Here is a 24,579-nt window from a genome sequence, read left to right as displayed (position 1 = left end):
CTGCTACTTTGGTTCAATATCCAAGGCAATATAATAAACTGCGCCAAAAACTCACTTCAGTTTCTGTAGTTATTGATCCTTTAGTGTGTAAATATACTGAAAGAAAACAAAACCAGCCAAAAAAGAGGAAAAATAATGCTCCTGTATAATGCTCCTGAGGAACTGCTGCAGCACTCTCTGCTGGTTAGTAATGCACAGAGAATGGCCTTAGGAAATTGAAAATTCCAGGTATAACACTTAAAATAATTTGCCACTTAGGTACTGTTTTCCTAATTAAAATACAATAAATTCCTCTGAAAAGCCAGAACATAGAAAAATAACACACAGCAAAGGGAAAAAAAATCATATTATGAAAACTCTTCCCAAGTATTTAACAGAATTATTTCAATTTTAGTATCAGTTTTTCAGTCACCAGTTTAAACAGAGCAGCCAGTACTCCCCACTGGAAGCAGGAAGAGTGATAAATCCACTGTGTAATGAACTTTCACCTGCCAAACAGAAGGAAAAAGACAAAATACATAAACACTGCAACACAGGGAAACGTTCTTAAATTCAACACATTTTACAGGATACGAAGATTTGCAGTTGCAGAACTGAGAGCTGGGCCGGGGTTGGTGCTTCTGCTCCATAACTCGGCCAGAGGGAGACCAGATCCATCAGCAAAACTGTTTGTTCAGGTCATTTCCAGGCAATCAGAGCTGTCTCCCCCAGGGACACCAGCGGGGCCGGGGCAGGAGGGTTATAAACAACAAAGTCTGTGGAATATCAACCTGTCCTTGTCCCGATCCCGCTCAGCAAACCTGGAACCGCGGCTGCTTCCTGGCAAACCTGGCATTAAAGCTCTGCAGGGGAATATCCGGGCTCCAGGAGGCACTGGGAGGCTGTTCCAGCAGGAATTCCCCGTGGAATTGCGGGCTGTAGGTAGAATTCCTCTAAACCTGCAAAGCTGAGACCGGAACCCAAACCTGGGCCCCCCGCAGAGAACAATCTTTGTGCTGCCCTGTCGGCCAAAGCCGCTGCACTGAGAGATCTTGGCAGCCTGAGGGAGGGCATTCTCTCCATCCCAGCAACCAGCATCTCCCCAGGGGACAATCCAAGTCCCAACCAATTCCTTTGGCCTTTCCACAGGGACAGTCACCCTTATTTGGTCCTGCTCTCCCACGGTTCATTTTGGGGGATCCATTTGTGCTGGTTCATGTTCCACGACTCCACCCACAGCTGGAGATTTGGGGCTGTGCTTCCCTACTCCCAGCACGTTCCCTAAGGAGCCAGATACTCCAACAATCCCCTCGTTTGACTTTCTAGGTGAACTGTACACAAGCCAGTCCCCCATTCCCTATCCAGGCTGGGAGTGCTCGTGCCCTTGGCACAGTTGGCTCTGGCTGGGCAGGAACTGAGAGCAGGACACGGGGCAGAGTGGATCAGCTGCCCAGGGAATCTCCAGGATTCTCACAGAGACAGCAGCATCAGTGCTAAAAGCAGTTGAGGTCCAGGAAGAGACTGGGACAAACCAGGACAAATCAGTATGGCTTCTGAGGGTTTTCCAGGCTTTGCCAGCAGCCTTGGAAGTAGTGCCAGTGAGTTCTGATGGGTTTCTGGTGGGTCATTGCTTCAGTCTTCTCCTTTTCCCTGCAGGGGGAACAGGGGCTTGGACAGAAATTATTCCGTTGTCCAACTTTAAAAATCCATGGAAAATTTTGTTTCCACGTGCCAAGAACCAGCGGCTCCAATCTGTGCCCAGCAAGACCTCGAGGCAAAGGGCTTCCCTGAAATTCAGTTGATTGAGGCTGGTTTTGGACACACATCCCAAGGGAAGGGGCTTCCACTGCAGGATCCCAACCTCTGCTCCAGCTGTGTCTCCAGCTGTTTGTTCCCGGGCCCTGCTGTGAGTTATGGCACAGAGGGAGAGGGGCTTTTATTGCTTAGGAGTGTCCTCGTGCCCTGGGGCAGCTGAATTTAATGAGGCACAGGGCTGAGGGTCAAAGGAGAAAAAGGGAAAGGGGAAAGAGAGAACAGAAAAAGGGGGGAAATGGGAAAAAGAGAGAAAGTAAAATAGGAAAAGAGAAAAGAAAAAGGGAGAAAAAGAGAAATGGCAAAAAAGGGAAAAGTGGAAAAGAGAAAAGGAAAAGGGAAAAATGAGATAAAAGGAAAAATAAGATAAAAGAAAAAGGGGAAAAGGAGGGGGAAAGAGGAAAAAATAGAAAAATAGAAAGGAAAAGGGAGAATGAAAAGAAAAAGCGGAGGAAAGAAAAAGGGAGATAAAAGAGAAAATAAAAACAGAGGAAAAAAGAAGAGGAGGGAAAAAAAAGAAAAGAAAAAGGGGCAAGAAAAACAGAAGAAAAGAAAATGGGGAAAAAAGAAAAGAAGGGAAAAATGGTAAAAATAAATGAAAAAGAGGGGGAGGAAGAGAAAATAATAGGGCATAAAGAGAAAAGAAAAGGAAATTCGAAAGAAAGGCCGCGCTGCCCCACGGCTGATCTGCACGAACCCGTTCCCATCCCATTCCCATCCCATTCCCATCCCATTCCCATCCCGTTCCCATCCCGTCCCTTCCCGTCCCGGTCCCGGAGCCGTTTCCCGCGCGCGCTCCCGAGCGGGGCGGGGCCTCTGCGCGCGCGCGCGCGCGCGTCACGTGACGGGGCGGGAGCGTCCGAACGGCCTGGACGGGACCGGGATCGGGATCGGGATCGGGATCGGGATCGGGATCGGGATCGGGACCGGGATCAGGATCGGCACCGGGATCGGGATCGGCACCGGGATCGGGATCGGGACCGGGATCAGGATCGGCACCGGGATCGGGATCGGCACCGGGATCCGGACCGGGATCGGCATCGGGATCGGCACCGGGATCGGCACCGGGATCGGCATCGGGATCGGGATCGGCACCGGGATCGGCATCGGCACCGGGGTGAGACGGGCGGGGCCCGCCGGGCGGTCGCGGGGCTCCCCCGGGGCCTCCCCGGTGCCGGGAGCGGCCGGTCCAGCGCCGGCCCAGGGCGGGCTGAGGGGAGCGGGGCGGGAGCGGAGGGGCCGTGAGGGGATCGAACAAAGGGCCGGGACCGGCTCGGCGGGGGGACACGGCGGGGACACCGGGGAGCCACAGACCGCGGGCTGGCACCGGGCAGGGGCCGCTGGCTCCGGGGGCGGCGGGAACCGTGGAGTCCCGGAAGGGTCGGGTGGGAAGGGACCTTAAAGCTCATCCAGTCCCACCCCCGGCCGTGGGCAGGGACACCTTCCACCAGCCCGGGTGGCTCCAGGCCCCGTCCAGCCTGGCCTTGGACACTTCCAGGGATCCGGGGGCAGCCACAGCTTCTCTGGGCAACCTGTGCCAGGGCCTCACCGCCCTCACAGCCGGGAATTCCTTCCCGTTATCCAGTGTAAGTTTCCCTCTGCCAGTTGGAATTCATCCATCATCGGATCCCTGTGGTGCCTTGTGAACATTCCCAGAGAACCCACACCCTTTGTGTTCTCCTGGGTTCCACCACGCACGTGGGGCAGTAAAATCCGTGTGGCCGCAGTTCTGAACTTGGTGAATTTGAACTAAAGTTGGTGGGTTTGTCCAGTAAGAAAAGTGGTGATTTATAAAACCAAGCAGAGTGGTATTCCACACTAGGGATTTGGGATTGGTGATGATCCCAGTCCATAATCTTTCTGTTCATTTTCTTTTGGATGCTGCAACCTGCTGGGCTGGGGGAATGTTCAGTTACATTTCAGTTTAATTTTCTGTATTTCATTAATTCTCCGTGGAAATCTGCTTTTAATAAAAAGGACCATGAGGATATTGATGACATCACAGGTTCCTAGGATTCAGGCAGGTGTTCATGCAGACCAAGGATTTTTTTGGATGGAAGCAGCTGCACCAGTCTCCAAGGAATCTCAGTCTGGGTTTTTCTTTTCTCCTAATTGTCCTTGGTCTGGAGGTGCAGTGCAGCCGTGCCCTGTATATCTCTTTTAAGAGTTTTTGAGGCTAAAAAGGTTCCTTTGTATTCTGTATTCTGCAGTATTTATATATATCTTGATTAAAGAGGATAATATAATATTGATTTGGTTTTAATTAGTTCATTTGAGTTGGTTAATTAAATCAAATCATTGATAAGGGAGCGTGCTGAGCTCAAGCTCTGGCTGCAGGGGACTGCACGCTGGGGTCACACTGAGGGGGGAGAGGAGAGCCTGGGTACAGGGGCCAGAAGGGGATATTTCTGAGGGCAAAGCTGAGGTAATGTTTATGGAAGGGAATGGCCATTCTTGGGGTAAAAAAGAGAAGAAGAAAAATTTTGGGGGTGAAACTTGATGTAATTTAGGGTAGAGAATGACCATTTAGAGGTAAACTGAGGTAGTCAGTAGTGGACAAGTAGGGAAATTTTTTTTGGGTAAAATCAGAAGTAATCTGAAGCAGAGAGCATGTACAATATGAGGTAAACTGAGGTGATCAGTAGTGGACAGGTGAGGAAATTTTGGGGGAAAAGAATTGAGGTAATGTCCAGGGTAGAGAATGAATATTTAGAGGTAAAAATGAGGCAATCAGTAGTGAACAGGTAGGGAAAATTTGGGGGGTAAAATGTGGGGCAATGTGTAGGAGAGAGATTGAACATTTTGTGATAAATTGAGGCAGTCAGTACTGGACAGGCAGGGAACATTTTGGGGGGTAAAACCTAAGGTAATCTGTATTGGCAGAGAATGAGCACTTTAGGGAAAAATGAGGTAATCAGTAGTGGACAGGCAGAGAAAATTTTGGGGTAAAACTTGAAGTGCTCCATAAAATTTCAATGAATATTTTGGAGGGAAGATCCCAGGCAATCTCTAGAGGACAGAACAAACCTTTTTAGAGTTAATGAGGGGGGTTTTTTTGGTCATAAAATGTCCCTCAAGGAAAGGTGGTGGGAGCCAGGCAGGACAACTGGCTGAGCCCCAGGGGAGGGACAGGCCCTGCTGGGGGGACACGAGCAGGGGGGAACTCCCAGGGCACAGAGGGGGCACGGGAAGCCCTCGAGGTTCGCCTGCTCATGGCTTTGGGGTGTCCTCTGCTTTTCTGGAAGAAGTTCTGGGGCACTGCAAGGGCAAGCAACACACAGGGAAGTGTGTTCTGGGTTTTTACTCTTTGCCACCTCGTGCTGTAAAAGCGTCTTGCTCCAGGATTCATTTCTCCTCCCAGGGAGGTTTGGAGGTGCAGTGGTGCCCGCAGCTCCTTTGTGCCACGGCACCAGCGAGGCCGAGCCCTGGCCCTGGTTTGCCAGCCATGGGCAGGGGGCTCTGTGCCAGCCGGGGGAGCAGCGGGGCCCCCGTGGCAGAGAGGGCAGGGGGGCTGTGGAGCTGCCCCGGGGGGAGCGGGGGGTCCTTTCCTGGGCCGCCTCCAGCCCCCCTCGATCCCCGGGGCTGCGCTGCCGCCCCCGCCCACCGGGGGCCGCTGCCGTCGGGCCGTGAGGGAGCGGGAACGGGGAAGGGGGAAAGTCCCCCCGGCTCGGGCCGCAGGGAGCGGGAATGGGGAACGGGGAACGGAGAACGGGGAACGGGGAACGGGGAACGGGGAACGGGGAACGGGGAACGGGGAATGGGGAACGGGGAACGTCCCCTCGGCTCCCGGGGGCTCCGCGCACGGGGCGTGGTCACGGGCCGGGGCCATGGGCGGGGGGTACGCATCTTTCTCCTGCGCCTTCCCCCCCACCCCGGGCCCCATTCCAGCGCTTGTGACGGACACGGTGCCGTGTCCTTGGAAGTAGGGTTGGAAGGCGCTGACGGTGTCCCCGGGAACCACTGCCGGGGTCCCCGCCCTCCGCGGGGAGACCGGAGCTGCGCCGTCCCCTGCTGCCGGCCCGGCCGGGTCTCCGTGCGGGCGGGAGGGCCGGGCAGCTGCGGCAGGTCCGTGCGACACCATGGGGACACCCCAGGGCTCTCCAGGGTTGGGAACAGCCCCACAAGCCGCGGCGGGGTGACACGGGGGCGCTGGCAGGTGGCAGGTGCCCGGTCCCACGCGGGACTGGCGGCCCGTGGCGGTGCCTGCGCCGCTGCAGGTGTGACCCCGCCGGGAACACGCTGTTCCCCGGCACTGGCACTGCTCGGCGCGGCCGGAGCGGCGGCTCAGCCCCGTCCTCACCCTCAGGCACAAGCGAGACCCCGAGGGAGCCGCTGCTCCCCCCTCCCGCACGCCTTGTTTGCGGTGGTGCTCGGTGCCGGCTCACCCAGGCGGGTGCCCCACCGAGTGGGTTCTGTGCCCCCCCGTGCCTTGCCCGTGCCCAGGTGCCGGCGCGCAGAGCGGCGGCGTTATCGGTGCCGGCGCAGGTGGCAGGAGCCGCGTGCGGTCGGTGCCTCGGCCGCGTCCCCGGCGGGCGGTGACCGCCTCCTTCCTGCCCCGGCGGCGAGGCGAGCGCGGGGGCACAGCTGCGGCAGCCCCGCCATGTGCCACCGCCCGCGCGAGGCCCCGGGACCCGCCGCCCCCGCGGGGAGCCGGGGGCTGCTCCCACCGCCCGGGGAGGGGGCACCCGGGGAGGGGGCCCCGGGGCTCTGCCTCCAGCCGCTCCTCGGGGCGGTCCCGTGGAGGCTCCGGCGGGATTGGGGCTGAATCCTGTCAGCGCGGGGATGGCTCTTGCCGGGCTCCAGCGGCAGAGTTGGACCCACGGGGGGAAACAGGAGGGGCCCCCCCGGCCCAGGTGCTGGGGGGGGCGGCTCCCCCCGGGGACATCCGTGTGCCGGCCCACTGTGGCGAGGTGTGTGACGCCAGAAGCGGAGCCGAGCCTCATATTTGGGCACGAAGCAGGTTATTGGAGGCCGTGGCCCCGCAGCTGGGCGATCCCCCGGCTGATAAAGGCTCCCCTGGTGCTGCCGCCTGCACCGGCTCCGGCGCTGCCGCTACATCATCCCCTGCCTGCGCTGGGGGTGCGGGACCTGTCGGGGATGGGGCCGGTCGGGGCGCTGGGGCTGCTGCTGTGCCTGCAGCTGTGTGGGGGTGAGTGGCGGGGTGGTGGGAGCGGGGACCCGCCGGTGCTGGGCCCGGCTCAGGCCCCTCCGTGCCGCAGGCTCCGGGCAGCTGCGGCTGGTGGGGGGCGGCGGGCGCTGTGCCGGACGCGTGGAGGTGAATCACGACGGTGAGTGGGGCTCCGTCTGCGTCTACGACTTCGACTGGGAAGCCCTCTGGGCCACCGTGGTGTGCCGGCAGCTGGGCTGTGGCCGTGTGGCCTGGTCGTCTCCGTACGCCCCGTTCGGGCAGGGCAGCGGCCGGATCTGGCTCCAGCCCTACTGCCTCGGTACCGAGGAGGTGCTGGAGGAGTGTCAGCACTTCGGATGGGGCCAGCATTACTGCGGCCACGAGCGGGACGCGGGGGTGATCTGCACAGGTGAGGGGGGCAGGCTGGCCGTGCCGGGACACCCACCTCGTGCCGGGGTGTGCCGGGCAGGGCTGAGCTGTGCCGGTGTCCCGGTGCAGAGGCCTTGGAGCTGAGGCTGGTGGGCGGCGGTCCCTGCGCCGGGAGGGTGGAGGTGAAGCTGCGGGGACACTGGGGCTCGGTGAGAGATGACAACTGGTTCATGGAGGATGCCGAGGTGGTGTGCCAGCAGCTGGGCTGTGGCTCGGCTGCCGGCGCCTACTTCGCCCGCGACCGCTTTGGCACAGGGACCGGGCCCATCAACCTGGTCCTGGTGGACTGCGATGGGGACGAGGCCACACTCTGGGACTGCGAGATTCGTGTCTGGGGACCCTACAACGATACCCATGAGTTCGACACTGCTGTCATCTGCCAAGGTGGGAGCCGGGCTGGGAGGGACGCGGCTCTCCTGGCACATCCCTCAGTGCCAACACTGCACCACTCCCGCAGGGTTTTCCCGGCTGGTCGGAGGTGACGGAGCCTGTGCCGGGCGGTTGGAGGTGCGGCAGCGCCAGGCCTGGGTTGGCGTCTGCGCGGAGCACGTGGACATGAAGGTGGCCCAGGTGGTGTGCCGGGAGCTGGGCTGCGGCGCGGCGCTGGCCATCCCCGGCAGTGGCCGGTTTGGGGCGGGAACGGGGCCGCTGTGGGAGGGGGGGTTCAACTGCAGCGGCAGCGAGCCCCTCCTCAGCACCTGCGCCCGGCGGGTGCCCCACAGCCAGGGCTGCGCTGGCCACGCCACCATCATCTGCTCCCGTAAGCACCGGGGACACCGGGGGTGTTGGGGGTCCCCCCAGCATCACCCCCCTGAACACCCTTTCTGCCACAGCCTACACGGGCTTCCGGCTGGGGAACAGCAGCTCGGGCTGTGCCGGGCGGGTGGAGGTGGCGGTGAGGGGCACGTGGGGGTCCGTCTGCGCCACCGACTGGGACCTGCCCGATGCCGACGTCCTGTGCCGCCACCTGGGCTGTGGCCACGCCGTCACCGTGCCCCCGGGAGGCTCCTTCGGCAGCGGGGACGGGCCGCTGAGGCCGGACGCCTTCGGCTGCAGCGGGAGCGAGCGGCACCCGGGCGAGTGCCCCGTGGCGGTGCTGGGGGAGCCCCCCTGCACCCCGGGGAACGCTGCCACCGTCAACTGCTCAGGTCTGTGTGGCACCTGTGGGAAAAGCCTCCAAGGGCTTTTGGGGCACCCCAAGAATTGGGAGCGGAGCACTCAGGGCTGTTCTGGGACGAGGGGAGGGCTGAACCAGGTGCCAGAGCCCTACGGCACTGCTGGTGATTTTCAGGCACTGAAGGCACCATCAATTCCGTGCGGCTGGTGGAGGGTGAGAGCCGGTGTGACGGGCGGCTGGAGGAGGCCATAACCACCCCAGCCTGGCGCCGTGTGCCTGTGGAGCAGTGGAAGAGATGGGATGTCGACATGGTGTGTGCTGTGCTGGGTTGTGGCCTGCCAAAGGAGATCTACACAGCCTTGGGTATAGCACCCACTGCACCGACCAGCAGCGCCAGGGAGGTGGATGTCGTGATGGAGGAGACGGATGTCCTGACGGAGGATATGTACGACATCTCGGGGATGGGCCCTGAGCTGACCAGGAGCCTCGAGGAGACAGAGGACGTGGCAGAGGAGATCTCCAATGTCTTAGGGATGGGCCCTGCACCAACCAGCAGCCCTGAGGAGATGGTCATCGTCTGCTCAGGTGGGTGTCCCGAGAAGGGCCGGGGTGCTGGTGCCCCGAGCAGCCCCCAGCCCGGTCCTTCGGTGCCCGCAGGCAGCCGGCGGGTGAGGCTGGCGGGCGGTGCCGGGCGCTGCGCCGGGCGCGTGGAGGTCTATGCCGGTGGCACCTGGAGCAGCGTGTGCCAGGAGCGCTGGGACCTGCGGGCCGCCGCCGTTGTGTGCCGGGAGCTGGGCTGTGGCGCGGCACTGGAGGCCGCCGGCTCGGCGCGCTTCGGCCCCGGCGCGGGGACAGCGTGGCCGTACGTGGTTGAGTGCGCCGGGAGCGAGGAGTCTCTCTGGGAATGCCCACGCTCGGAAGGGCGCGAGTGCGAGCGCGGGGCCGGGGCCGGGGCCGTCTGCTCAGGTGAGTGTCGGGTGTCGCCGGGGCGGGGAGCAGCAGAGCCCCCCGGGGGGTTCCCGTCCGTGCCGTGACCCCCCTGCTCCCCTGGCAGACCAGCTCTCCCTGCGGCTGGCGGGCGGGCGCGGGCGCTGCAGCGGGTACCTGGAGCTGCTCCACAACGGCACCTGGGGCCGCGTGTGCGCCACCGGCACCAGCCCCGGCACCGCCGCCGCCGTCTGCCGGCAGCTGGGCTGTGGGGACGGGGGGCAGCTGCCACCCGTACCCGCCCAGCAGCCGGCCCCCGCCTGGCTGGCCTGGGTGGGCTGCGAGGAGGGGGCCCGCTCGCTCTGGGAGTGCCCCTCGGCACCCTGGCACCTGCATTCCTGCGGCCCCGGAGGGGACACCTACGTGGCTTGTGCGGAGGACAGTGACAACCCCAGCGAGACAGCCAGCACCCCGTGCCCGGACGGGGCCACCTGCACAGGTAGCTCTGCCCGTGCCAGCAGCCCCCCGCCGGGCCGGCTGGGATCCCCCTGCCCTCACTGCCTGGCCGTGTTCCCACAGCTGTCCCCAGCAGCAGCGGCCCTGCGGTGGCCAGGGGGACTGTGCCGGTGCCAAGTGGGCAGGTGGCCAGGGGGACTGTGCCGGTGGCGGTGGTGCTGTGCGTGGTCCTGGGGACGCTGCTGTGCCTGGCCCTGGGCGCCCTGGCCGTGCTGATGTGCCGTGCCCGCGCTTGGCGCCGAGGTGGGTCCCGGCGGGTGGGTGCCGGGGCAGAGCCGCTTTGGGGGTTCAGGGGCTCCCCCCGTGTGGAACGGCTCGGAGGGTGGGCAGTGGGTGACCCCGGTGCCACCCACGGTGCCCACGGCCCTGGGAGAGCGCTGCCTCTTGTTGCAGGCCCCGGCAGAGCCGTGGGTGCCATCCCCGACGCCATCTACGAGGAGCTGGACTACAGCGCGATGCCGGAGTACCAGGAGGTGCCCAGTCGCCCAGGTCGGTGCCGCCCCCGTGCCCCAGCTCTGCCCGGACAGGGGGGCTCTGCCCCACAGTCCCACCGCGGCAGCGGGTCCTGGTGGCACAGCACTGGCTCCTCCCCGTGGTGTGGGGGGTCCCTGGGTCCCATCACAGCCGTGCTCTGTGGCTGAGGTTGTGTCACCCGCGGTGCCACCTCTGGCCACCCCCAAGACCCTGTTTTCCCCCTGCAGGTTCCCCGCAGGAGGGCTCAGTGAAGAAGCTGCTGTATTACACCGGGGACAGCGTGGAGGGGAGTGACAGCGGGGCAGCCCCAGGTAGGGGCACAGGGCAGGAACCCAGCGGGGAGCGCTGGGGACAGGGGACACGGCAGGGCTGGGGAGCTGAGGGGACACGTCCCCCCTCGTTAGTGGGCAGAGAAGCATTGCCCTTCCCTGAGGGACCAAGGGCCACCAACACATCCCTGGTGGCACAGCGAGAGCGGGATGGCACAGCCAGAGGGCGATGGCACATCCGGAGGGGGATGGCACAGCCAGTCCCTACCATGGCCACTGGGTCAGTGCCATGTACCCCCGTGCCAGTCCCAGCTCCCCATGCCCTGCCCGAGCACGGAACCCTGGATGGCTACAATGATGCCACAGCTGGAACCCCGGATGTCTACGACGATGCCACAGCAGGAACCCTGGATGGCTATGACGATGCCATGGTTGGAACCCCAGATGGCTATGACGATGCCACGGCCGTGCCAGAGGAGTCCCCCACTCCCAGCACTGGGGACATCTCTGAGGGAGTGGCACAGAGGGGCTGGATCTGTGTCCCACCCACAGGTAAGAGGGACCACAGCTGCCCTATCTGCCCTGGAGAGCCACTCCACGGGGGGTTTGGCTGCAGTGGTGAGCTGGGATCCATCAGCAGATCCATGGGGGCTGCAGAAACACCCCAGGTGGGTTCTGGAGGGGGGACACGGAGCTGTCCCCCTCAGGCACCTGCCTTTGCTGTCCCCAAGGTGGGAGCTGCCCCCCTCCAAGTCCCCCCGGAGCCACAAGGGACCCCCCGGGACAGCCCCCGGGGCACATGGACTGTGATGATGTCGGCACCGGCACCCCGGGGACGTCGCAGTGAGGATGTCCCGGCCACGTCCCATCCCTGGGGACACGTGTGCAGGGTGGGGGGCTCTGTGTCATCATCTCTGATAATGTCATTTGGGGCACTCCGGTGTCACCGGGAGGGTGGTGTTGTGGTGGAGAAAATGAGTGGGGAATCAAGGGGGTCATGTGTGTTCCCCAAAAAGGGAGGGGACAGCCCAAAAATGCCTTAAAATTCATAAGGAGGGGTTGTGTGTCTGTAAAATACTTTTAAAATACTTTTAAAAATACTTTTAAATTTGTTATTTTTAAATCTATTGATGAATAACATCAATTCATATGAAAACTGATTTCAAAATAAAACCCCATACCTGTTATAATACATACAGGATTTTGAGATATGAGAAATTCCAAACGTGGATCCACAGGGTTTGAAAATTACAATAAAACTTTTGTACGAATACGTTAAACGCTGAAGGGCTGGAAAATGTGAGGCAGGCACTCGCTGTGCAGCAGCAGGGGCAGCTCGGTGTGTCGGGGGTTGTTCCTGTCCCCTCCCTGTCACCCCAGGGCGGTGGCACCGAGCGGGGAAGGAGCGGCCGGGCCGGGCTGGGGCCAGGGGGGTTCCCGGGGCACCCGGGACTTGTGGTCTCCCGTCTCTCCCGGGGGGGTAAAATGAACATTTTGAGGTAAAACCGAGGCAATTAGTGAAGGACATTCTGCAGGGGAAATCAAGGTTCTCCCAGCGGGACAGGAAGGGACAATTCTGGGGTAAAACCTGAGCTGGGCAGGGGAGGTTTGGGGGTCAAACCTGAGTTCCTGTGCAGGGGACAGAAGAGGGAAAAGCAGAGGCAAATTGGGAGGGGGAGCAGAGGTGACATTTTCCATAGAATTGCTGAGGTAATTTGGATGAAACAAAATCACCTTTTTTGTGGGGTGAATCCGGGGGTACCTTATCGAGGAAAAAGGAGCCTTTCTGAGAGAAAGGCTGGGAACTCTGAGATGACTGAGGCAGAATTTTGGACAGAAAACCTGAGGTTCCATAGAGGGGACAGAGGTGACCCTTTTAGCTGAAAACTGGGGGTAATTTAGAGGGGACACGACCACTGTTTTATGTAGGAAAGGGGGGGTGATGTAGAGGGGAGAAAGGTGGCATTTCAGAGGGAGTGGCTGATCTGGTTGGTGATGGCCGAGATGGACTGCCAGCTGCAGACTGAGCCTGGGGCCTGAATCCTTTCCAGTCAGCAGGGGCTGTTCCCAAATGCCATCCCCTGGCTCATAACTCGGTAAGATTGTGTTCCTCCAACCCAACCCCAGGTGCAGCTTTGGTGCTCCTGTGTGCACCTCTCGCCTTTGCCTCCTGAGACCATCCTTGTGTTGCAGCTCAATAAAGTCCATTTTGGTGTTTATTGGTTTTGATTATTGCGTGTAACAAAAGTACTGCTCAGTTTCTCTAAACTATTGCCCTCCTTCAATAGCTGCATCCCCGGTCCAAAATTTATGTTCCCAGACAATCCTTTTCCAGCAGGAAACACCATTTTCCTTTTGCGGGTTGTTGGCGGGGCGGGGCCGCGCTGAGGGAACGGGGGCGGGGCCGCGCCGAGGGGCGGGGCCGGGCTGAGCGGGCGGGGCGGGGCCGCAGGGCCGGGCGGGCTGGGATTGGGCGGAGGCGCTCGATGCTGATTGGGCAGCGCTGCCGGCCCGCGGTATAAAGGGCCGGCGGGGCGGGTGTGGGCGGTTGTGTGTGAGGGCTGAGGGTGGGGCTCTGCTGCTGCCCGGGCTGCGGAGGGGAGAGCGCCTTGGCCGCTGGGTTTGTGCACCGGGGGAGCCGGGGAGCGTTTAGGGGCGGGTTGTGCTGGGCAGCGGGGGCCGGGTAAGCCCGTTACCTGCCGGGTAACCCCGGGGGGAGCCGTGGCAGGGCTGCGGGGCTGTTGCTGTCTGGGTGTCTCAGGGTTTGCCTCGGAATCCCAAAGCCTTTCCCCGTGCAGGGTTACGAGGCAAAGACTGATCTCAGTTTCTTGTTGCTGCATTAATGCTTTTTGCTCCTTCTCTGTGCAGTTGTGCCCTCCCTGGGGCTCAGCTCAGGTCCGTGCCCCGCGGCTGGTGGAGTGTGGCGAGTTGTGCTTCCTGCCGGGCGGGAGCTGCCTTGGGAAGCTGCTCTGTCCCCACGGCTGTGCCGAGCTGGGAGCTTGGACAGGGAAGGGCAGGGCCCGTCCTGCCGGTGAGAATTGGGTTTGGCTGGGGGAGGATGGAATGGAGTGTGTGCCTGTTAACTCCACGGAGAGCCAACAGCTGGGAGATACCCCGAGCAGGTTTGGTGCCATGAGAGCAGCTTCAAAAGACCTTGAGTGTTGGAGAAATGTCCAGGAGAACTGGTTTCCCTTTTGCAAGGACAAGGTGGTTGCTGTACTCTCTAGAAAAAATACTCCCCTTGGGATGTCCAGGGTGAGGAAATGTTGGCCCCGTGTGGGCTGGAGCAAAGGTGTGTGGGTGCCTGTGTGTGACACCCGTGGGTGTGCAGGAAGGGGGTTCTGGTGCCATTGGAGCTGCCAGGGAGCCCAAAAGGGCACAGCTGTCTGAAAAAGGCAAAAGCTCTGTTGGCCTCTGTTGACACCTGCACCAAAGGAGATGCAAATTTTCCCTTTCTTGGTTGCACAAAGCTCCCAGCAAAGGAAGCTTTGGATTCCTCCCAAGTTTTATGCTAAAGGTTTCCTTGCTCTCTCAGCAGGATGTCGAGTGCCACCGTGTCCCTGAGGTCACCCTTTCTCCTGTTGGGAGAGCACGAGGTGGATGGAGAGGATCCCCAGGCATCTGCAGGCACAAGGAACTTGTGCAGCTGTGATTTTCCTACAGCCCTTGTGAGATGGACTTTGAGGGTACCATGAGTAATGTGCCAGCTCTCCTGCTGGAGCTTTTGTCTGCTGTATTTGAACACAAAGAGTAGAACTAAAGTCAGGTCTGTTCTGGAGTGTGTTACACTTGTGCAACGCTCCTTCCCTCTGTTTATGTTCTGTTTTGGAAAGCACAGTCTGGGGTTCCTGGGCACTTGATGTTAAACGATCCCATGAAAATAATTTTGTACTGAAAGTGGAAAGGAGCTGACTGTTGGAGGTCAGATGTCCATTATAAAAACTTTATGTTTTTTCACTCAGTAATCTCTTAAAATACCTTAGTATGTAGGAATGCCTGGCTTCTAAAACTTACCAACTGAATCTTAGAAATATCCTTGAAGAGCTGATTTCAGGCAGCAGAATTGGCCCCCAGGAGGGACTCTGTGCCTGCTCTCCCGTGGCTCCAAGGGATCTCTGGCCCTTCACGCCGGCACCGAGATTTTCTCGGGAAGGGCCTCAGATCCCCGGACCAGTCTGGGACACAGGCAAGATCCCCCTGCAGTTTAGGACCAAATTGGGCCCCTGGAGGGACAGTGCTGTTGGTGCCCCCGGGTTGGGGCACCCCGAGGACTCCAGCGCGCACCGAAAGGATTATTCGGGGAGATCCTCGGGGTGCCCGGCCCTGGGGAGCTCAAAGCAAGGTCCCTGCCATGGATTCAGGCATTGCTGAGAGTATCCCAGGGGTCCCTGTCCCTGCTGGACATGGAGCTCTCTAATGGGCTGGAATTGGGTGATAAAAGTGGTGCTCCAAGTGCCAAAGAAGTGTGGGATTGGGATTAAGAAATGAGCAGTGAGGGTCCAATTGGCTGTTTTCTCTTGACTGTAATGGTGAGAGCTGCAGGAGTGCCAGGTGTGTGTTCCAGTCCCCAGCATTTGGTTTGCACATGTCCTGGTCAGACACAGGTCCAGCTTCCTGAGTCCTTAACACAAGAGAGGGAGAATTAAGGACTGGCAGTGTTAAGGTGATTGGTGTGACAGGGGTTAAACTGGGAAAACATTGGGTGATTCCTCAGTTTGTCTCTTTGCCAAACTCACCCAAACCTGTGCTAGGAAGAGATGGAGTGGAAAAGTTGAGGCAGAAATGCAATTGAAAACTGGGGCTATTGAAACTGTAATTCCTGTGACTAAATGTCAGAGCAGCAGCTCTTGTTTTGCAGGGAATAACTCCTGTCAGCAGCAAGGTCCCGACTGAAGTGGCAGCTGCAGTTGTTCCTGTGGTGTGGGCCAGTGGAACTGCAGGAGAGTGGAAGAGGGCAGAACCTGTAGGTATTACCCCTGATGTGGGATCTCTCCTGGTAAGGCCAAGCCAGTATCCTTTAAAATCAGAATGCCAGACTGGGTTGGTTGCAGGAACAGCTGAATTTGCTCCTCCTGGTTTGCTGGTAGAATGTGAATGCAAGAACCTGCCAAGAAAACCAATGGCCAAGGGGATTGATTAGTGCAGGACCTGAGAGAACCCCCTGAAATGACAACCTGGAGTAGTTTCCAGGATTAGATTGCAAAGATGGCCTTTGCTGCCTCTGCTTGAGCAAGGAAAGGCAAGAAACCTTTGCTTTTGCAGGAGAAAATCTGGAAAGCAGGAAGGAAGCAAAGAAGCCCCGTGACTCCTCCCTGAGCCCCAGCCAGCCCCTGAACTGCCTTCCTGGGAATGGTAGGACGGGGTGGACTCTGGATTGCTCCCTCTGGATGTGTGGTAAGACTGTTCTGCCAACTTTTCCAACAGCCTGTAAGAATTTGCTGCCTTGGCTGGATGGTGCAAGGGCAGCCTTTAAGCAGCTGAAGCATTCCCTGAGGAGAGCTGTGGGTCTGCCAGATCTCTCAGAACTGTTGGAAGCATCTTTGGTGGGGAGGGCAAAGAAAGGCCAAGGTGTGCAGTGACCCCCCTGAGAAGGGACTTTCAGTTCATGGCATCCCTGCAAGTGAACTTTGTGGGCTGTTCCCCCTGCAGGGCAGGTGATAGTCCCAGCTACAGTGATGGGAGAAATAGTTAACAGAGAGCCCCAAAAGCTGGAAATCCTCCTGGAGGCTCTTGGCAAAGAGAGTTTGCTGAGATCACCCCCGAAAGAAGGACAGTGACAGCTTTTGAGTGCTGGTAGATCCTTTTAATAGATAGCCTTGAGTGTTTCCTTGTTGCCCCAGTAGGCCTTGTCCAACTCCCCATCTTCCAGCAGATATACATATTAATGTTTAAAATGCTGTTCCTAATCCTTTGTTGGCTTGAGGCTCTCCCCTCAGGAACTGCAGGAACTCCTGGTGCCGCCTGGGCTGATGGATTGGACGCCCCAGCCCCTCCGTTCCTGCCCAGCCACTGGGGCCGTGTCCAGTGGTGGCACTGCCAGCCCTGCAGGGGAAGTGGGAAGGGCCTTTGCAGGTCTTGTGGATCACATTGATAGCAGGTAAAGTTGCAGAAAAAGGACGTTGGGTCTCTTCTTGAGTTCAGAAAGCTGCTTTTGATTGGTGAGCAGCACAAAGTGGATCCTTCAGAGTTCCCATCCGTGTTTGTGTCTCAGCCTGTGTTAGGATTCAGGGCTGTCAGTTGTTGTCACTGTGGAGTCAAACTATGCTTTAAATAAGGAGACACTGGCCTAGTTGTCAAGTGCCAAGAAAAAGGGGGAATGATATCTGAGTGTTGAGATGTAACAAGGGCTGATCCTTTTTGCAGTGGGATGGAGCCTGGAAACTCCCCAGAGCTGAGCCAAGGGATTGAAAGGGACCAACCAAGGGAGGTGAAGAAAGAAGGAAGAAGGGAACTGAGGCGCCATCCAAGCAGCACCAAGTTGCTGTGTAAGCAGGTGAGTTGTGTTGAGGTTCCTAAGGCAGGCCCTGAGGACTTGGAGGGCTCCAGACAGGGAAGACCTGGGAAGGCCATGGTGAAGCCTTATAAGGGTAGGTGTGTATGGTAATGAGTGCTGGAAAATGGCCTGAGTATGGAATACGAAAGCAGGAAAGAAAAATGAACCCTCAAGTAGTGCTGACCCCTCCCTTCAGCTGCGGTGGGGACACCTCTGTGCCCTTTGGGAGCTGATTGCCAGGACACCCGTGGGGCTGGGATCATGGCAGGGTGTTGTAAGCAAGGAATGCCTGGCTTCTAAAAGTCACCAGCTGAGTCTCAGAGGCTTCTTTGAAGAGCTGATTTCAGGCAGCAGAATTGGCCCCCAGGAGGGACTCTGTGCCTGCTCTCCCGTGGCTCCAAGGGATCTCTGGCCCTTCACGCCGGCACCGAGGTTTTCTCGGGAAGGGCCTCAGATCCCCGGACCAGTCTGGGACACAGGCAAGATCCCCCTGCAGTTTAGGACCAAATTGGGCCCCCTGGAGGGACAGTGCTGTTGGTGCCCCCCGGGTTGGGGCACCCCGAGGACTCCAGCGCGCACCAAAAGGATTATTCGGGGAGATCCTCGGGGTGCCCGGCCCTGGGGAGCTCAAAGCAAGGTCCCTGCCATGGATTCAGGCATTGCTGAGAGTATCCCAGGGGTCCCTGTCCCTGCTAGACATGGAGCTCTCTAATGGGCTGGAATTGGGTGATAAAAGTGGTGCTCCAAGTGCCAGAGAAGTGTGGGATTGGGATTAAGAACTGAGCAGTGATGGTCCAATTGGCTGTTTTCTCTTGAGTGTAATGGTGAGAGCTGATGGGAGAAGTTGAGGCAGAAATGCAGTTGAAAACTGGAGATATTGAAACTGTAATTCCTAAAACTAAATGTTTCAAAGCAGCAGCTCTTGTTGTGCAGGGAATAACTCCTGTCAGCAGCAAGGTCCCCACTGAAGTGGCAGCTGCAGTTGTTCCTGTGGTGTGGGCCAGTGGAATTGCAGGAGAGTGGAAGAGGGCAGAACCAAGCCAGTATTCTTTAAAATCAGAATGGCAGCTTGGATTGGTTGCAGGAACAGCTAAATTTGCTCTTCCTCCTGGTTTGCTTGCAGGATGTCACTGCAAGAACTTGCCAAGAAAACCAATGGCCAAGGGGATTGATTAGTGCAGGACCTGAGAGAACCCCCTGAAATGACAACCTCAAATGTTTTCCAGTATTAGATTGCAAAAATAGCCTTTGCTGCATCTCCTTGAGCAAGGAAAGCCAAGAAACCTTTGCTTTTGCAGGAGAAAATTGGGAAAGTGGGAAGGAAGAAGAGAAGCCCTGTGACTCCTCCCTGAGCCCCAGCCAGCCCCTGAACTGCCTTCCTGGGAATGGTGGGACGGGCTGGACTCTGGATTGCTCCCTCTGGATGTGTGGTAAGACTGTTAAGGCAACTTTTCCAACAGCCTGTAAGAATTTGCTGCCTTGGCTGGATGGTGCAAGGGCAGCCTTTAAGCAGCTGAAGCCTTCCCTGAGGAGAGCTCTGGGTCTGCCAGATGTGTCAGAACTGTTGGCAGCATCTTTGGTGGGGAGGGCAAAGAAAGGCCAAGGTGTGCAGTGACCCCCCTGAGAAGGGACTTTCAGTTCATGGCATCCCTGCAAGTGAACTTTGTGGGCTGTTCCCCCTGCAGGGCAGGTGATAGTCCCAGCTACAGTGATGGGAGAAATAGTTAACAGAGAGCCCCAAAAGCTGGAGATCCTCTTGGAGGCTCTTGGCAAACAGAGTTTGCTGAGTTCCCCCTGACAGAAGGACAGTGAGAGCTTTTGAGTGCTGGTAGATCCTTTTAATAGACAGCCTTGAGTGTGTCCTTGTTGCCCCAGTAGGCCTTGTCCGACTCCCCATATTCCAGGAGATATACCTATTAAAGTTTCAAAATGATGTTCATAATTCTCTGATGGCTTGAGGCTCTCCCCTCAGGAACTGCAGGAACTCCTGGTGCCGCCTGGGCCGATGGATTGGACGCCCCAGCCCCTCCGTTCCTGCCCAGCCCCTGGGGCCGTGTCGAGTGGTGGCACTGCCAGCCCTGCAGGTGAAGTGGGAAGGGCCTTTGCAGGTCTTGTGGATCACATTTATTGCAGGTAAAGTTTCAGAAAGAGGACCTGGGGTATGTTATTCTTGAGTTCAGAAAGCTGCTTTTGATTGGTGAGCAGCACAAAGTGGATCCTTCAGAGTTCCCATCCGTGTTTGTGTCTCAGCCTGTGTTAAGATTCAGGGCTGTCAGTTGTCATTGAGGAGTCAAACTATGCTTTAAATAATGAGACACTGGCCTGATGGGCAAGTGTCAAGAAAAAAGGGGGAATGATATCTGAGTGTTGAGATGTAACAAGAGCGAATCCTTTTTGCAGTGGGATGTAGCCTGGAAACTCCCCAGAGCTGAGCCATGGGTTTTAAAGGGACCAACTAAGGGAGGTGAAGAAAGAAGGAAGAAGGGAACTGAGGCAGCAGCCAAGCAGCACGAAGTGGCTGTGTAAGCAGGTGAGTTGTGTTGAGGTTCCTAAGGCAGGCACTGAGGACTTTGAGGGCTCCAGACAGAGAAGACCTAGGAAGCCTCTCGGTGAAGCCCCTTGGAAACCTTATAAGGGTAGGTGTGTATGGTAATAAGTGTTGGAAAATGTCCTGAATGTGGAACAGGAATGCAGGGAAGGAAAATGAACCCTCCTGTAATGCTCACCTCTCCCATCAGCTGCAGTGGAGACCCCTCTGTGTGCCCTTTGGGAGCTGATTGCCAGGACACCCGTGGGGCTGGGATCATGGCAGGGTGTTGTAAGCAAGAAATGCCTGGCTTCTAAAACTCACCAGCTGAGCCTTAGAGGCTTCTTTGAAGAGCTGATTTCAGGCAGCAGAATTGGCCCCCAGGAGGGACTCTGTGCCTGCTCTCCCGTGGCTCCAAGGGATCTCTGGCCCTTCACGCCGGCACCGAGATTTTCTCAGGAAGGGCCTCAGATCCCCGGACCAGTCTGGGACACAGGCAAGATCCCCCTGCAGTTTAGGACCAAATTGGGCCCCCTGGAGGGACAGTGCTGTTGGTGCCCCCCGGGTTGGGGCACCCCGAGGACTCCAGCGCGCACCGAAAGGATTATTCGGGGAGATCCTCGGGGTGCCCGGCCCTGGGGAGCTCAAAGCAAGGTCCCTGCCATGGATTCAGGCATTGCTGAGAGTATCCCAGGGGTCCCTGTCCCTGCTAGACATGGAGCTCTCTAATGGGCTGGAATTGGGTGATAAAAGTGGTGCTCCAAGTGCCAAAGAAGTGTGGGATTGGGATTAAGAAATGAGCAGTGAGGGTCCAATTGGCTGTTTTCTCTTGAGTGTAATGGTGAGAGCTGCAGGAGTGCCAGGTGTGTGTTCCAGTCCCCAGCATTTGGTTTGCACATGTCCTGGTCAGACACAGGTCCGACTTCCTGAGTCCTTAACACAATGGAAGGAGAATTAAGGACTGGCAGTGTCTTTGGTGATTCGTGTGTCAGGGGTTAACCTGGGAAAACATTGGGTAGTTCCTCAGTTTCTCTGTTTGCCAAACTCCCCCAGCCTCTGTTAGGAAGAGATTGATGGGAGAAGTTGAGGCAGAAATGCAGTTGAAAACTGGAGATATTGAAACTGTAATTCCTGTGACTAAATGTTTCAAAGCAGCAGCTCTTGTTGTGCAGGGAATAACTCCTGTCAGCAGCAAGGCCCCGACTGAAGTGGCAGCTGCAGTTGTTCCTGTGGTGTGGGCCAGTGGAACTGCAGGAGAGTGGAAGAGGGCAGAACCTGTAGGTATTACCCCTACTTTGGGATCTCTCCTGGTAAGGCCAAGCCAGTATCCTTTAAAATCAGAATGCCAGCTTGGATTGGTTGCAGGAACAGCTGAATTTGCTCCTCCTGGTTTGCCTGTAGAAGGTGAATGCCAGAACCTGCCAAGAAAACCAATGGCCAAGGGGATTGATTAGTGCAGGACCTGAGAGAACCCCCTGAAATGACAACCTGGAGTAGTTTCCAGTATTAGATTTAAAAGATGGCCTTTGCTGCCTCTCCTTGAGCAAGGAAAGCCAAGAAACCTTTGCTTTTGCAGGAGAAATTTGGGCAAGCGGGCAGGAAGAAGAGAAGCCCCGTGACTCCTCCCTGAGCCCCAGCCAGCCCCTGAACTGCCTTCCTGGGAATGGTGGGACGGGCTGGACTCTGGATTGCTCCCTCTGGATGTGTGGTAAGACTGTTAGGGCAACTTTTAAGAACAGCCTGTAAGAATTTGCTGCCTTGTCTAGATGGTGCAAGGGCAGCCTTTAAGCAGCTGAAGCCTTCCCTGAGGAGAGCTCTGGGTCTGCCAGATGTGTCAGAACTGTTGAAAGCATCTTTGGTGGGGAGGGCAAAGAAAGGCCAAGGTGTGCAGTGACCCCCATGAGAAAGGACTTTGAGTTAATGGCATCCCTGCAAGTGAACTTTGTGGGCTGTTCCCTCTGTAGGGCATGTGACAGTCCCAGCTACAGTGATGGGAAAAATGGTTAAAAGGGAGCCCCAAAAGCTGGAAATCCTCCTGGAGGCTCTTGGCAAAGAGAGTTTGCTGAGTTCCCCCTGACAGAAGGACAGTGACAGCTTTTGAGTGCTGGTAGATCCTTTTAATAGACAGCCTTGAGTGTGTCCTTGTTGCCCCAGTAGGCCTTGTCCAACTCCCCATCTTCCAGGAGATATAACTATTGAAGTTTCAAATGATCTTCATAGTTCTTTGTTGGCTTGAGGCTCTCCCCTGCAGGAACTCCTGGTGCCGCCTGGGCCGATGGATTGGACGCCCCAGCCCCTCCGTTCCTGCCCAGCCACTGGGGCCGTGTCCAGTGGTGGGACTGCCAGCCCTGCAGGGGAAGTGGGAAGGGCCTTTGCAGGTCTTGTGGGTCACATTGATAGCAGGAAAAGTTGCAGAAAAAGGACGTTGGGTCTCTTCTTGAGTTCAGAAAGCTCCTTTTGATTGGTGAGCAGCACAAAGTGGATCCTTCAGAGTTCCCATCCGTGTTTGTGTCTCAGCCTGTGTTAGGATTCAGGGCTGTCAGTTGTTGTCGCTGAGGAGTCAAACTCTGCTTTAAATAATGAGACACTGGCCTAGTTGTCAAGTGCCAAGAAAAAGGGGGAATGATATCTGAGTGTTGAGATGTAACAAGGGCTAATCCTTTTTGCAGTGGGATGGAGCCTGGAAACTCCCCAGAGCTGAGCCAAGGGATTGAAAGGGACCAACCAAGGGAGGTGAAGAAAGAAGGAAGAAGGGAACTGAGGCAGCAGCCAAGCAGCACCAAGTTCCTGTGTAAGCAGGTGAGTTGTGTTGAGGTTCCTAAGGCAGGCACTGAGGACTTTGAGGGCTCCAGGCAGAGAAGACCTGGGAAGTCTTTCGGTGAAGCCCCTTGGAAGCCTTATAAGGGTAGGTGTGTATGGTAATAAGTGTTGGAAAATGTCCTGAATGTGGAACAGGAATGCAGGGAAGGAAAATGAACCCTCCTGTAATGGTGACCCCTCCCATCAGCTGCAGTGGAGACCCCTCCATGTGCCCTTTGGGAGCTGATTGCCAGGACACCCGTGGGGCTGGGATCATGGCAGGGTGTTGTAAGCAAGGAGTGCCTGGCTTCTAAAACTCACCAGCTGAGCCTTAGAGGCTTCTTGGAAGAGCTGATTTCAGGCAGCAGAATTGGCCCCCAGGAGGGACTCTGTGCCTGCTCTCCCGTGGCTCCAAGGGATCTCTGGCCCTTCACGCCGGCACCGAGATTTTCTCGGGAAGGGCCTCAGATCCCCGGACCAGTCTGGGACACAGGCAAGATCCCCCTGCAGTTTAGGACCAAATTGGCCCCCTGGAGGGACAGTGCTGTTGGTGCCCCCCGGGTTGGGGCACCCCGAGGACTCCAGCGCGCACCGAAAGGATTATTCGGGGAGATCTTCGGGGTGCCCGGCCCTGGGGAGCTCAAAGCAAGGTCCCTGCCATGGATTCAGGCATTGCTGAGAGTATCCCAGGGGTCCCTGTCCCTGCTAGACATGGAGCTCTCTAATGGGCTGGAATTGGGTGATAAAAGTGGTGCTCCAAGTGCCAGAGAAGTGTGGGATTGGGATTAAGAAATGAGCAGTGAGGGTCCAATTGGCTGTTTTCTCTGGAATGTGACTGTGAGAGCTGCAGGAGTGCCAGGTGTGTGTTCCAGTCCCCAGCATTTGGTTTGCACATGTCCTGGTCAGACACAGGTCCAACTTCATCAGTCCTTAACACAATAGAAGGAGTGTAGCTCCTTGTTCTCCTGTGTCTTTGGTGAGGTGTTGACTCAGTACCTTTCTTGGAGCTGCTGTTGGATGAAGAGATGCCCTCAATTGACCTCTAAGGGCCTGGTTTTCTTCCCTGTTTTCCCAGCTTGTCCAGGAGATGGAATTCTAGTGCTACAGAAGAGATGGCTCGTGGTGCTCCCAAAAGGAGCCTTTGTGCCTTCAGGGTAAGTTGTGTTGCCCCTGGAGCTGTTGGGAGAAGCAGAGGGTTGTCAGGGAGAGGCCTGGAATGATGTTGCTGTGGCACAGACGTTGCTCCCTGGCAGGTTCTTGGGTTGGATTCCTTGGCTGCCACTTGGCAAGGCCTGGAAGGGCCTCAGTTGGGTAGGGAACCAAACCTGGAATGGGAAAGCAAAGGGGGGGCGGTTCTGGTTTCAGAAAGGATCATTGCCTTCTCTTTCTGCAGGGACACTGAGCTGGTCCAGCTGCGGCAAGAAGAGCCCTGATGCCTGAGTGCTCTCCATCCCCCTAGGCTGGATCCCAACTGTCAGCCCCTGGCTCCATCCCTTGAGAAGATGGTGTTCCTGCAAGCCCAGCTGCTGTGCTGGTGGTCCTGTGGGTACCTCCTGCCCTGGCCTGCTGTGACTGTGGTTGTGTTGCAGCTCAATAAAGTCCCTTTCAGTGGTGATTGTGTCATTTTGGTGTCAGTTCCTCTCCCCTCTTCCCCTGCACCCCGTGGCTACATCACTGGCTTGTGCCTAAATGAACTCTTCCCCTGCAGCAGTTCCCTGCTGCTCTCAGCGAGGGTGGAGCTGAGGCCCCTGAGCCAAGGGAAAAAGGATCCATCCAAGGCAGGCCAGTGCTCACCCCCTGCCTTCCTCCAGCCTCCCGTGTTTCCAGTTCCCATCCCTGCTGGACACACAGCCTGTTCCCAAACAACCCCTGTTCCTGTTCTCTCTCTGTGTCTCCCCTCACAACTCCCCTCCTCTAATCTCCAGCTGCCCAGGCCCCTGGTTCTGAGGGGCATTCCTGGGCTGCTGCCCCCCCATTCCTTAGAACTGAAGTGCCCAGAGCCCCAAGTGCAGAGAGGTCTGCAGGGAATCAGTGCCCAGAGCTGCCCGTGCCTGCCTGTGTTCCTGCAGTTCTCCTTCCTGTTCTCCCCGGGCTGGAGAGACCTGCCTG

At 57.6% G+C, this 24,579-nt stretch overlaps 1 protein-coding gene and 2 long non-coding RNA genes across 5 annotated transcripts; all 3 read left to right on the top strand.

Annotated features, from left to right (window-relative positions):
• Positions 1–6,573: 6,573 nt before the first annotated feature.
• LOC135408176 (scavenger receptor cysteine-rich type 1 protein M130-like) lies at positions 6,574–11,725 on the top strand. Its single transcript, XM_064643487.1, is given in 12 exon segments — positions 6,574–6,701; positions 6,802–7,346; positions 7,349–7,732; positions 7,806–8,108; positions 8,182–8,496; positions 8,649–9,050; positions 9,123–9,431; positions 9,520–9,891; positions 9,972–10,151; positions 10,302–10,397; positions 10,610–11,203; positions 11,383–11,725. Coding segments are annotated over 12 exon segments (3,744 nt in total). The 3' UTR covers positions 11,499–11,725.
• A 1,494-nt stretch (positions 11,726–13,219) lies between these two features.
• On the top strand, positions 13,220–24,085 carry LOC135408181 (uncharacterized). The gene is made up of 3 exons (XR_010427318.1): positions 13,220–13,271; positions 13,520–13,682; positions 23,864–24,085. It is a non-coding gene; the product is annotated as an uncharacterized LOC135408181 (long non-coding RNA).
• LOC135408180 (uncharacterized) lies at positions 14,132–23,842 on the top strand. Of its 3 annotated transcripts, XR_010427315.1 has the most exons (11): positions 14,132–14,417; positions 15,510–15,614; positions 15,914–16,045; positions 16,575–16,748; positions 17,015–17,144; positions 18,443–18,574; positions 19,104–19,277; positions 19,545–19,674; positions 21,248–21,379; positions 22,341–22,470; positions 23,555–23,842. It is a non-coding gene; the product is annotated as an uncharacterized LOC135408180 (long non-coding RNA). The 3 variants fall into 3 exon arrangements; XR_010427317.1 differs by lacking the exon at positions 19,104–19,277; XR_010427316.1 differs by lacking the exons at positions 19,545–19,674; positions 21,248–21,379 and having other exon boundaries at positions 14,133–14,417; positions 19,104–19,228; positions 23,555–23,840.
• Positions 24,086–24,579: the final 494 nt, after the last annotated feature.

Source organism: Pseudopipra pipra, unplaced genomic scaffold (assembly GCF_036250125.1).
Source record: "Pseudopipra pipra isolate bDixPip1 unplaced genomic scaffold, bDixPip1.hap1 HAP1_SCAFFOLD_211, whole genome shotgun sequence".
In the NCBI taxonomy this organism is placed as follows: Eukaryota; Metazoa; Chordata; class Aves; order Passeriformes; family Pipridae; genus Pseudopipra; species Pseudopipra pipra.
The sequence above is the reverse complement of the archived record's forward strand: the minus strand, read 5'-3'. Positions and strand labels throughout refer to the sequence as shown.